This window comes from Aulostomus chinensis, chromosome 5, assembly GCF_037954235.1.
Source record: "Aulostomus chinensis isolate RoL2024-O1b breed Wild chromosome 5, RoL_Achi_v1.0, whole genome shotgun sequence".
Taxonomy (NCBI): Eukaryota; Metazoa; Chordata; class Actinopteri; order Syngnathiformes; family Aulostomidae; genus Aulostomus; species Aulostomus chinensis.
Window position 1 is genome coordinate 28,152,460 of NC_141324.1, and position 12,179 is coordinate 28,164,638.

Below are 12,179 nucleotides of genomic sequence, written 5' to 3' on the forward strand. Positions count from 1 at the left end.
CTTATCTTCATCTTAAGAAACGAGGCGTGTTGCAGCCGTTGGTCTCCGTGATCGGTGACTGTGGCCTCTCACAAATGTGAAGAAGTTCCATCGCAGCATTCCAGAGACATTTATATGTTATTTATGATCATGAGAATGGGATGTTCAGGTGTGCGGACAACCCAAAAATAGAACTCCCTCTTTGTTCCATCTGCCTTACCTCCTGCCTCCACTGGGTGGCATGAGAGAACACACACTTCCTGTGTGTGTGAGACGTAGCTGGACATCAGGTGAAGATAACGCAGTCTCTTTGATGCTTGTTCCATCAGGCTTCTTTCCTGTCACCACCAGGTGGCGCTGTGACTTAAACTCAGCCTGTAGACTCTTCAGGGCTCTCATCATAGTTCAGACCATGTGACTCCACTTACGACGTTTTCCTGTTCCATGGTCAAGTGTCAAACATGCCTCCTCGCCATGGTAGCCTCCAAGTCTCCACAATAACCCATCACCACGTTCCGAGGAGGTTCCGACCACATCTGAGAGGATCTGGCCCACCCTCTAGGAGGACGACATGAAAGTGCCCATTGACACCAGGTGGTGCTGGGACCCAGTTGAACCAAAACTTTTCAGGTTCCTCCTTGGCTCAGGCTCCGCCCCTCCACCAAGTGGGATGAAAATCAGTTTCGTAGTTTTTCTTTAATCCTGCTGACAGGCCAACAGACGCCACTGACGAAGTGAGCTCCTTCTTGTCGTTTTCTGTTCCTTTAAGAACCGTTGTCACTGCTAAGAACCCAATCACACACTGAGAGATTTCCACCGTGCGACGGATAATCAGAGTTTCATCGCTTCGCGCCGCAAAGCCCCAAAACCCACAAACCCACAAACCCTGAAACTGGGTTAGGAATTTGACTCCGTGATTTTCAGAGAGCAGCATGAGATGAATATGAATAAACACACGGGCCTCTGTGTGTGTGTGTGTGTGTGTGTGTGTGTGTGTGCGTGCGTGCGTGCATGCGTGAGTGCGTGTGTGTCTCTCGCTGTGATTGTAGCCAGCTGTGCTGTCGACCGGTGGCCTCACTCGTCTCCTCAGCAGATTCCAGTGATTCCACAGTTGTGTTTCCATCACTTTGATGGACGCTACATTGATTTACACTCATTTTTACATCCCAACCACTTTCACACACACACACACGTTGTTTGATTCTTATCTCAACACTTCTTCTTTGTCTTTTTCTGGTGGTCTGTCACTCAGGAGCTTCAGTGTAACACCATTTGACGGTCGAGTGGTGTTTTCCCAGAGTAATTTAAATGTTTGGGAACCCAAATATGTAAATGAGTGTGTGGAGAGCCCGACTGTTGCTCCATCGCAGCCACTCACTCACTGCTGGCACAAACACGTGTTTGCTTTGTCTCTTGAACAGTGTACTTGTACTTTAACCGTGTGATCAAAACTCCAGTAGTGGTTTCCTGCGGTGTTGAGGGGTTTCATGTACTTGGCTTTCACGTGTGGAATCACGGGAGGAGCAGATACTTTTCGATGTCGCTAGTTGTAAGAGACACTTAACTCTGGAATTATCATTTGCGGGAGTCTGGTATAGCTCCTCCCACCTCAAAACAACCCCCTCAAAGGTCAACGTCGTCTCAGTGGCACAAATTGGCATGTCAGAGGTCACAGAGGTTGAACTCTGCACACAGATCCTTCAACTCTGGGGTCCAGAGAGCCTCTGGACCAGGTTATAGCTGCTTATCCCAGACTGTGGACGGGCTCAGGGCGAAGCTAGCTGGTTAGCAGCTAGCTTCAGTAACAGAAACTCTCTTTGACGTCACGTGAGAACTGTTACAACTTCACATTCTGTTTGAAGGATTTCAATTCATTTCCAATTTATTTCCGACTCCTAACCGTCTTCGCTTGGCTGCTCTGACTCAACCGACTCGGCCAGCAGACGAGCAAGTAAATCCGCCTGCTATCAGCATGTTGACAGGCAGCAGCCAGCTGCTGCCCCACGTCCTGCTGGAACGTCCTCAGCAGGAACCTGGAATGTGGAGAAAACTTTACTGACAAGTTAACTTCGTAAGTGAGGAACAGCTCCAGTGATCGCTCACAGGCTGATCCAGGCTTCTAGGTTTGTGTTCTACCACTTTCACCCCAGGAGTCATTTCAGTAGGTTACCTTGTGTCCTCCCTCCAGAGGTTTCAGGATTGAACTTCTCATCTGTCTCCACGAACATAAACTCTCTCACACACACACACTCACACACACACACACACACACGCACACACACATTCCTCGACACACCAAAGCACAAGTGTCCTGATTACTGTCAGATGTGAGGAATCACGTCCAGCCAACGTAGCGCAACCCTCTGCCAAAAACTCCTCTGATGTCATTTCCTGTACACTGCGTTTTACAACCTTTGCCGTTTAAGTCACTTCCTGTGAGAACAAATTTAGAACACGGACAGATTCTGTGGGTTTGTTTTAACGTGAGACCTTTCGATAGAATGAGGGAGAAGTTATTTTCTGTTTCACCTGTAATTTCAGACGTGTGCCTGCAGGGCGGCTCACTCTACGCACTTCTTTAGATTAACGCGACTGATTTTACTTTCGCACAATTTAGTCAGAAATCAAGACAGGAAATTACTGTGTTACAGCTGAAATTTTTTATTGGCGTAGGAGGTTGTAAAGTGTCTCAAACCAGAGGTTCATGTCTGCTGGAGTGGGTTCCAGTCTCAACAGAAACCCAGCGACTCATCCCAGACGCAGCTGTTGGTGTTCCTCCAGCGATCCAGAATTATGAACACGATCAGTAAGTTTATCTGTTCCACGTCATCAGATGAAAACAAGTCACCTGACCTAGAGGAGAACCCCTGATCCTCGTTCTTGTAAACGCAGTATCTCAGGTTCTCCCTGAGGGAACTTACTCCAAATCACTCCAGTGTGTCAAATATCTACTATGAGTAAAGAGGAAGACTTTGGTGGTCAAAGGTCAAAGGTCGCATTGACCTCACATTATAGGAATTTACTTTTTCCACTTTTTTTCTTTCCTTTTTCTTCACGCTGAACCTGAAGTGTGAGGTTGGAAATGTGGCCACTTGTCATGAAAATCAATATGCGTGCGCGATGCCTTGGCGCTGGTGTGTTTTTCAGGAAGACCTCGCAGGGAAGTTGTTCAGATTCCCCTGGGACTGAAGGACGAACTGAAAACTCGCCTCTCTTGGCACGTCAAGTCGCTAAATCCTGCCAAGGTTGTGTACAGTAACAGTGAACCCACTGTTCTCCAGTCAGAGAAAAACCTCTTTTCTGTTCTGCCCTGCTAGAGTCAAGCATGCCGCTACATCATTTCACGCGCTAAATGAGCATTGTTGAGACGTCATCTCCCCTCCAGAGTAGCCGACCGTTAGCCGTAAGCTAGTGGCAGGATCAGGGCGGCAAGTATAACAAATGTGCAGGAGTTTGCGGCAGTGACACGCTAACTCTGTGACTGCTGGGTATTCCCTCCTTGCTCTCTCTTCGCTTACATTTCCTGCCGCCAGTCAGGCAGGTCGGCGAGCGCTCTGCCTCTGATCCTGCGGCTTCTTTCTCCATCTGGACCTCATTTCCAGCTCGGTGCGTTTATCTGCATCTGTCTCTCAGAGATCTTGGTGTCTGACTGATGGCCTGCCTCCCCGGCTCTTCAGTTACGCGGTCAGCAGCGGCTTGGAAACGCAAGAAAACTTTGGCAGCCGTGAGTGTCATCATCAGAGATTCGCATTCGCTGACAGATATCAGCGCTCAGATTTAGACGCGATTGTTTTGCTGTCAGGACTGAACCTTAGGAAGAGGGACTGGAGCAGTGTTCGCTGCAGCCAAAACCGTCATCCTGCCAGTGACTATGAATGTGCTCAATGTAGAATTGTAACATCGGTGTTCACATCAGGGGTGCAATCATGGATCGATATGATGCGTTGACACTGAGCTGTTCCAACATCCCCTGAGAACGTTCTTTAGGTGTGTTTCCACCAAGTTGACGCGATTGAGCTGATCAGCAACCTATAAAAGCGAAGCAGGAGCAGCCTGAAGTCTAATGACTGATACACAGATATTGATGAGCAGGGTGTCGGGCCCCATGAACGTCCCACGCGTCAAGAACACTTGCGTCACCTCTGCGGTTTGACTCTGAGAGTATTTGACGGGGGACGAGGGGCCACCGTGAATCACTTCAGCCAATAGGGGGGCTTGTGATGAAAGTCACAGCCAATGAGCTCTCAGCCGGGGGGCTGCCAGGGAAACCGTTACCAGGACGGAGCGACGGGAGGGGGGGTCTAATTGACTCCAAATGGTGGCAATTCATCAAGTTAAAGGGAGGTATGACTTTGCCTGAAGGTATTTTCTCTTTTTTTCAGTCTTAGCGGCTCCAGACGGGACTCTGGAGGAGCAGAGCTCAATAAAGGAGAGATGTTTATGTTTGAGTGCAGCTGTTTTTATGGCTTTTACTGATTTTTCATGCGCCTTTTAGTTTTTAACATAAATAGCTGCTGTGCTTCATTCTTATGATAGACTTGTTGCCCCTCCCTGCTGTAATCTAAGATGGCTGCCCCCGCGGTCACAAACCGGCGACCTGATGAGGGTCGAGCACTAAAATATCACGCTCATGTTGGCTCAGATGAGTCATAGCGCCGCATTGCGGCTGGACGTGTCTGCGTCCATCACCTTAGCCCACTGAGTTCACTCTCCGCCGTCCTGGAGCTCTCACACTCCACAATTTATGATCTGCTGTACATCCCTGCAGCCCCTCCCCCCTCCACACTCTGGTGGTTTTGCAGTATTTGTCATGTAAATATGGCCGACCTCAACTGCCATTCAAATGTATTTGCATGTCGGCTGAATGTAGGTCAGTCAGTCAGTAGGCCGCTGGAATGGCGAGGCCAGATTAGCTCATCTTCCTCATCAGCACAGCTTTCTCTTCTCTGACCTCATGTAACCTTTCAAAGACGCCACAATATTTCCAGTCTTTGACTTTGTTGTTGTGTGTTTTGGACTCCTACAGCTATCGTACTGCATAGTCTTCTCATTTTTAGCGTTAAAACCCGGGTGAGCTTCACTGGTTAAACAGTCGTCCTCATATCTGAGGAACAGCTGGAACGCTGGTGTACCCATTAACTTCAGGTCCGTTTTCATAGTTATAGTAATAGGAGTGATTCATTCATGCCAGAACATGTTGGAAATGGTCCAGAACCGTGATTCTGTCTGTTCAAAATCGACATATTTTCTGATTGACATCTTCGTAAGGAAAAAAAAGAGTCCCCTGATTGAATTCATCAGCTTGTTTTAGAGGGAATCTGACCCTCTGAAGCTACATGCTAACGTAATAAACCTCTAACCACATTACAGGAAGTAAAACAATAATAAACAGCAAGGAGGGAGAAGAACATGTCTGGTCCGAACAGCCACCAGGAATAAATCTCAAACAATAAAATAAGATGCTGAAACCCTAGTGACGGACAGATGGTCAGAAGACTGGCAGCGGTTTTTGCTTTCTGGTGGTTTTTCCTGGTTTGGATCTGAGCCAGTAGAGATGAAGTCGGCTGGAGGAGATTGGATGACCCGCTCGCCCTCCTCTTGATGCGTTTCCCCTCCACCTCCGGGCCAAAGCCACTCAGACTCTGTGTGCTAACGGGAAAAACAACCGGTCGTAATGTGATTTTAACTTTCGGACCATGTTGCTCAGGAGAGATTAAATCTGATCTGTTGTGCACTTACAGTTTTGTGATCTGGGGAAGGAGAAAGTGAAGGTGGAGTTTACCGCCATTGTTCTGTCTAAGTTGAAAAACTGCAGCTTTGATTGGAAGAAACACGAGCAGTAAGACTCTAGTCTGTCTGTCTTGATGCTACCAGTTGCCATAGAAACCGTTTGGAAAAAGGCAGATGGTTTAAAAAAACACATGACACATGTTGATTGGCCAGTGGTCAATTCCATCAATCACAGGCTAACCTCAGCCAATCAGATCAATGAACTGAGGCGTGCTTGTAGTCCAACAGGAAGTGGTCATCTCCTGGTTCCTCCACCAACAGGAAGTGGTCATCACCTGGTTCCTCCACCAACAGGAAGTGGTCATTTCCTGGCTCCTCCCCCAGCAGCCAATGGGATCGCTCCATGTGACTGTGGTGATTGAATCAGTAAATCAGCTCTGGTGAACAACAGTTGATGATCTTCCAGGTTCAGTTCCTCAGGATCATCTTCACTAGTGAACCCCTCTGATGATGCTGGAAGCCTGAATGCAATGGATAGCAGTGCTAAGCTAACGTTAGTTTATGAAAGAACGACACCAGGGTCACATGACTTCCAGGTCACCACCACTAAGCGTCAGGCTTCTTTTGTTTCCCCCCTGAAGACCTTCAGTGACCTCCACCACCTCTGTGTCTCCTGGTATTTACCGCTGATTCGATGTGGTTGATCAAAACGCTGTTGGACTGCTGTAATTTCAAGCATTTAACCAAAAACCTGCTGACCTGTGGACACGTTTCTCTGAACTGCAACCCCCTGTCACTCTTCTCACATTAAGAACCGCAGCTGTCGGCGCTCAGGTGTCATGTTCAGAGGATCTGTCACGTGTGTGACGTGTTGGCTGGTCATCGGGATCAAAACTACAATCATCATCATTCAAAGGTCACGTCTGCTGCTGTGTTTTCCATTTTGAGAAACAGCCCACTAATTCAAAACTGTTCTGGATGCTGGTTCTGTGCGTCTGGAAGATGGAAAACTCCTCTCAGACTCTCACTGGTCCTGACAGCATCATCATGAATGTTTTTCTAACCTTTGCTGACAACGACATTGATGATCTCTGACAGGTTCTCATGTTCACGCACGGCCGGAGAACCTCGTTCACGCTTTGACCTTTACGACTTTTCCAAGCCCAGTGTTTTCTCACAGACGCATGCTGATGTGACGCCTTTTTCCATGGCTGTTGATTTTGCTCCGACGTCACCGGTTCTGTTATGGCAGGTTGTTTTTGAAACACAAAACTGGTTTTGGAAAGTCCGGTGTGTCGGCGGGCAGCTGGTGAAAAGACAAGTGGAAGGTCAAAGAGTGTTGCTGAGCTGCCTGGCATAGTGCCGTCACACGCCGGCATTTACTGATGTAGATGTTATCTGGAGAAAAAAACTTTAGATGATGTTCACATTTGGAACCTAGTGAAAACACTGTGGATTTGAAAGTCCATAGAACAACTGTTTATTGCGCGCCCCCCCCCCCCCCCCCCCCATTTAATTTCTTTGGTTCTTCTGCCGGTCCTCAGACGTACATCGGCTCCATCCTGGCAGCTGTGAACCCCTACCAGCCGCTGCCGGGCCTGTACGACCGGCCAGCTGTGGAGCTGTACAGCCGACATCACCTGGGAGAGATTTCGCCGCACATCTTCGCCATCGCCAATGAGTGCTACCGCTCGCTGTGGAAGAGGCTGCAGAACCAGTGTGTCCTGATCAGGTGGGTAGAATCCCGAAGCAGTCTCGTTGTGGCGAGAGATGTGCAGCTTTCTCACCACTCTTCTGTTTCAATGGCACCCTCTGATTGACTGTTTGAACCAACCGTTATGGTGAACGTTGGTTAAACCCCTCCCCCCTCAGATGCCCCCTCTCCCCAAGTCAGTTTGGCCACGGCTCTAAAGATCATCCCTCTCTGTCAGTGGCTTTCCTTCCTCACATCCTTCCTCTCTGACTCCAGCACATCCACCATTGTGTTCCCACGCACACCGACATTCTCTCTCCAGGCTTCAAATACAAGTTATTTTTAGATTTTACAAACGATAATATTTGGCTCCTGATTAAGCAACGAGCGGATACAGACGATAACTCTCTGTGTGGGAACTGTTTGCAGTTATCGAGGGATCCTGAATTCATGTCCTGTGGCGACACGTGATGTTCTGGCAGCAACAGAACCAGAACAAACAACGCACTCTGGTCTCTGGTTTGACAGCTTTTGTTGGTGGATTGTGTTGACCATCACGTTCACGTAGGACCTGACGATTCTCTTCCAGGAAATGGCACCTTGTTGTTGATCTGGTAGCTTGTCAGGATGAGTCCCCATCAGCTGATGGGGGGCCACTTCAGCGGGGCCAGGACACACATACGGACTCACTACTGACGGAACGTGGCCGTGTGCGGCCCAGACCACCTCTGAAGGTGTTTTCAGTGATCGGATCTCATGACTAAAGACTGTGTTCACACCTGTGGTTGAAGCTGACGTCTGGTCACTCCAGCCACTTGCTGAGGTGGTCTGGGACACATCCCCGACAAGGACGCACCAGAAAAATGCGTCAGCGGCTCAGGACCAGGTGGTTGTTTGGGTGACGTACGTACATGTATACGAGTTATCGAGACTTCTTGTAGTTTTCAGAGCGAGTCTGTGAGAAGCAAAGCTGGTGTGCGACTGTCTGCCAGCAGACTGATGTGAAGATTGCGCTTGATGCCCTTTGACCTTGTTGGGGGGGGGGGGCGACATCGATCGTCATGAGATGTGAGCATACAAGTGGTCAGCTGGAGCACGTGGAGAAACCCAGCGGTTCAGGTTCTCACCTCACAAGTCCCCTCTGATCTGAGCTGCCTTCGTCTTCCTGCTCAGGACACAAACCCTATTGTCTGGCCAAGGGTACGGCCACGGCGAGCACAGCGAGGCGTAAACACAAACATGTCATCTTGTCATTGAGTTGCACAATGGTGCCCTTCTCCCCCCCCCCCCAGGGACTTCTCACTGGGCTGGTTCAGATCACAACCCTCTGAGTCTTTCTGCTGTGCCACCCCCTCTCCCTCTCAAAGATGTGCTTGCTGCATATCATTGTTGTGTATTTTTAAAACCCACAGACATTTTAGCCACTGATGAGAGTCTGTGAAGGCACTTGAATCGACCGCAGAAACTGTAACTTCAAGAAGAAGAAAAAAAACGCTTTCTCAAAGGTTTCAGTTTTTCTGCAGCCGGCCAGAGAGGACAAACCCCCGGAGCGCCTTGACCCGGAGCTGCTCTACTCTCACAGCTACGCTACCAGAATATTTAGGGCTCCGGCTCTGTGTGATGTTGATGTTTTGATAGTAAGAAAATTTTAAATAACTGGAAATTAAGTTAACATTGTGGTGTAGATGTTCACCAAATTATTCCAAAAATGTCCTGCTTTGGGAAAACCGGGAGCAACTGGGAGAAGTATCAGATTCATTCTTGGAAGTTGCTGCTTCTCAGCACTTTTTTTTTTTTTCTTTTACAAACGGGAAACCCAGGGAGAGTCAGTGGATTTAAACAAAAAATAATTCATTAATATATTGTGTTATCTTTATTTCTCAGTGTGTTCAAGTCTACACTTGAAGCTCTTAAGTTTGGGTTTGTACCACTGGAAATGAGGCGTTTACTGCAGCTGGATATCTGCTGCAGGTATCGGTTATTGGGCTCCTAGACTGACGAATGATCGGCCGCAGTATCGGTCGACCCCGAGCACACATCCAGCCAGGGGACGTTTGATTTGAGTGTAATCTGAGTCCTCTGTGACGGAAGGGACCTGGTGTAACCGGATCACCACGATGAGGAAACGCTTTACTGCCAGCGGGTCTCACGCTTGTAAACGATTCTTGAGTTCGATTTTGGCTGGAGGATCGTTTTCACACACAGTCCTGCCCAGCAGCCCCCAGTGCATGGTCTGGGTCACAAAGATCCCTGACACATTTTCTCCAGTCTCAAACAGTAAAGGCGTCTCACTGCGGACCCTCGTAAAACACGGTGGCCCCCCCCCACCCACCGCCTCCCTGTATGTGAGGAAGAAGAGCTATAAATTGCAAGCTGGCACTTTCAGGCGTGGCAGGAAGCTTTGGATTTAGGGATTGTAGGTAATCAGATCCAGGCAGAGGGAGGCAAAGGAAGCAGGAGCTAAAGGGGGCGGGGGGGGGGGGGGTTAACACAAGGCATCTGCTCATTAATGCTGGTGAATGTTTCCACCGATGCGTTTACCTGCCTGCGTGGACCAGACCACCGCCAGGACCACCTCTGGGTTGTGACTCAGTTAGCAAGAGTTGGACTTGGGATGGTTACTGAGTGTTTAGTCGGGTGGTGACACTCGTACGGTTTCTCCAGGTTTTGGAACCAAACTTGTGTCCATTCCGTGATTGTCATAAAAGATGGCGTGGACAAAAAAAACACCCCAAGGATTTCTTCCTTCGTATTTGTAAAAGAACACGCAAACTTGTAGGGAAAGTCTTTTATTGTCCGTCGTCCCCAGAGACAGACAAGACGGAGACCCTCCTCTAAGGAGCTGAGACCCACGCTAGTTAGCTGAGCACAATGACTTGTAGTAGGTGGGAAGTGTTAGCATAGCTCCCTGCAAAGTCATAAACTACCCAGTGGCTGCTCACTTTTGATCCCATTTTAAATTGAATAGCCTCAAAGACGACACGAACGCTCATGAAGAGTAAACAAGAACACCGGCTGAGCGTCAGAACGACCATGAAAGCTCTGATAGTGTTTCAGGGATCAAAATTAAGATTTCAGACCTGCTGCTGTTTTGACTGGCAGTTTTGTTTTGTTTTTTTCCAAAGCTGCCCAGATTTGATTTGCCTCCACACAACCCTTGACCTGGCAGTTTATCCCAGACCTCCTGACCCCAGAGGGCGGGTGTGGGGTCAGACTCAAGGCTCTCCAGCCGTGTTAATTACTCAGGCATCTGAGGTCAGCGGAGCCCTGTAGCAGCGCCCTGCAAAAACATACCTGAGAGGTTCTCTGAGGTGGTTTTCTCTGCCTGGCTGCCGTTACTCAGAGTAGTCATGTGATGGATCAGAAGAGCATGGGAGCGAATCCTTCATCCTCATTTGTTGAAATGAATGAGTGAGTGTTTGAGGTGGAACACTTTAAAGGAACACGTCAACTCTTAGAGAAAGTCTCTTTTTGTCCATCCTTCCCAGATTCAACAGATAATAAGATAGAGACCCAGGCTAGTTAGCTTAGCACAATGAATGATGGATTATGGGATGTGTTAGCATGACTCCGTCTCTGCCTGCATTAATTTAACCAGGGCTGTGTGTAACTTTGGTGATGAATAACAGTTTAACATGAGGAGACATTGTAGTGTTAGAATCAGACACGTAGCTGGAACTACTTTCCTGACTGGGCGCAGTGATTTGACGCAGCACCTCCAAAGCTCCACTGGAACTTGGGTCAACAGAACCAAACGTTTGTTGAGGACTAGAAGAGCGACTGCTGCTACTGATCATGAGGAAGAGGAGGACTCCTGCTGGACACACCAGCATCCTGGACCTGAGCTAGCTGATGCTAACACTTCCCACCCACTACCAGACATTGTGCTAAGCTAACCAGCATCCTGAACCTGAGCTGGTCCTCGTTGTTGGTTCCAGTCTGTTAAACAACTGGATGTCGACTCTTCCTCTTTAAGAAAGTTGACTTTTCGTCATTATAAAGGGTCTGGGGCGTGATCAGAGCTCTGTGTGTGTTTGCGTGTGCGCGTGTGTGTGTGTTTGTGCGTGTGCGTGTGTGTGTGTGTGGGGTCCTGCCTGGCAACGGTGTGATCAGAGCCAGAGATTAGTGCCAAGACTGCTGCTTAGCTGTTGGAGTGTTTGGATCAGTGGCCTCCCTGTCAGGGGTCTTGGCCGTCACCATCGTCCGGCTATTTAAATGAGACACCAAACCCTTTAAAGAGAGACACAATCCCTTTAAGACGGTTTGTTGGCGAGGAACACAGAGAACGTCTGACCCTTGTGTGTTTGGGGACTAATCTGTCACTCAAGAGTCTCGGTGATGAGGTCTCGGTTTGATTATTAACGTGGCCAGACTGGAGCTCACGCCGTGAGGCAGCGGGTCGCCTGGTTCACGTTAAATGTCACTGCAAGGGCTTCCCTTAGACTAGAGTTGCCATAGCAACAGGGTGCTCTGACTCTGCAGCTCTGCGATTTATCAAAGTGCAGTTTGGAGGCCGGTGACTTTTGTCCCTCGGCTGGATTTTGGGTTTTCTATGGAGTTTCTCCTCAGTCGATGTGAGGGTCTAAGGGCAGAGGATGTTGTTATGATGCCATGCAAAGCCCTTTGAGACAAACTGTTGGTGAAAACAGGCTCTACAAATAAGATTGCCTCTCCTTGCCTGGATCACGCCAACACTATGAAGCCAAAGTTCACCAAACCTGGTGGAGGGGCAGAGCCGGTAGAGTTTGGGGCGATTCCATTTCAATTATGTAACTTC

General features: G+C 48.7%; 1 protein-coding gene across 2 annotated transcripts in view; it reads left to right on the plus strand.

The window, feature by feature from the left end:
- myo10 (myosin X) overlaps nt 1–12,179 on the plus strand; it is an 82,674-nt gene that overhangs the window by 34,780 nt on the left and 35,715 nt on the right. For both annotated transcript variants that reach the window (XR_015115951.1, XM_086204411.1), the window contains exon 4: nt 7,254–7,441. Coding sequence is in view for 1 of the 2 variants with exons in the window: in XM_086204411.1 (XP_086060537.1) it covers nt 7,254–7,441 (188 nt within the window). In the remaining variant the exon portion in view is untranslated. The remainder of the gene's footprint in view (nt 1–7,253; nt 7,442–12,179) is intronic.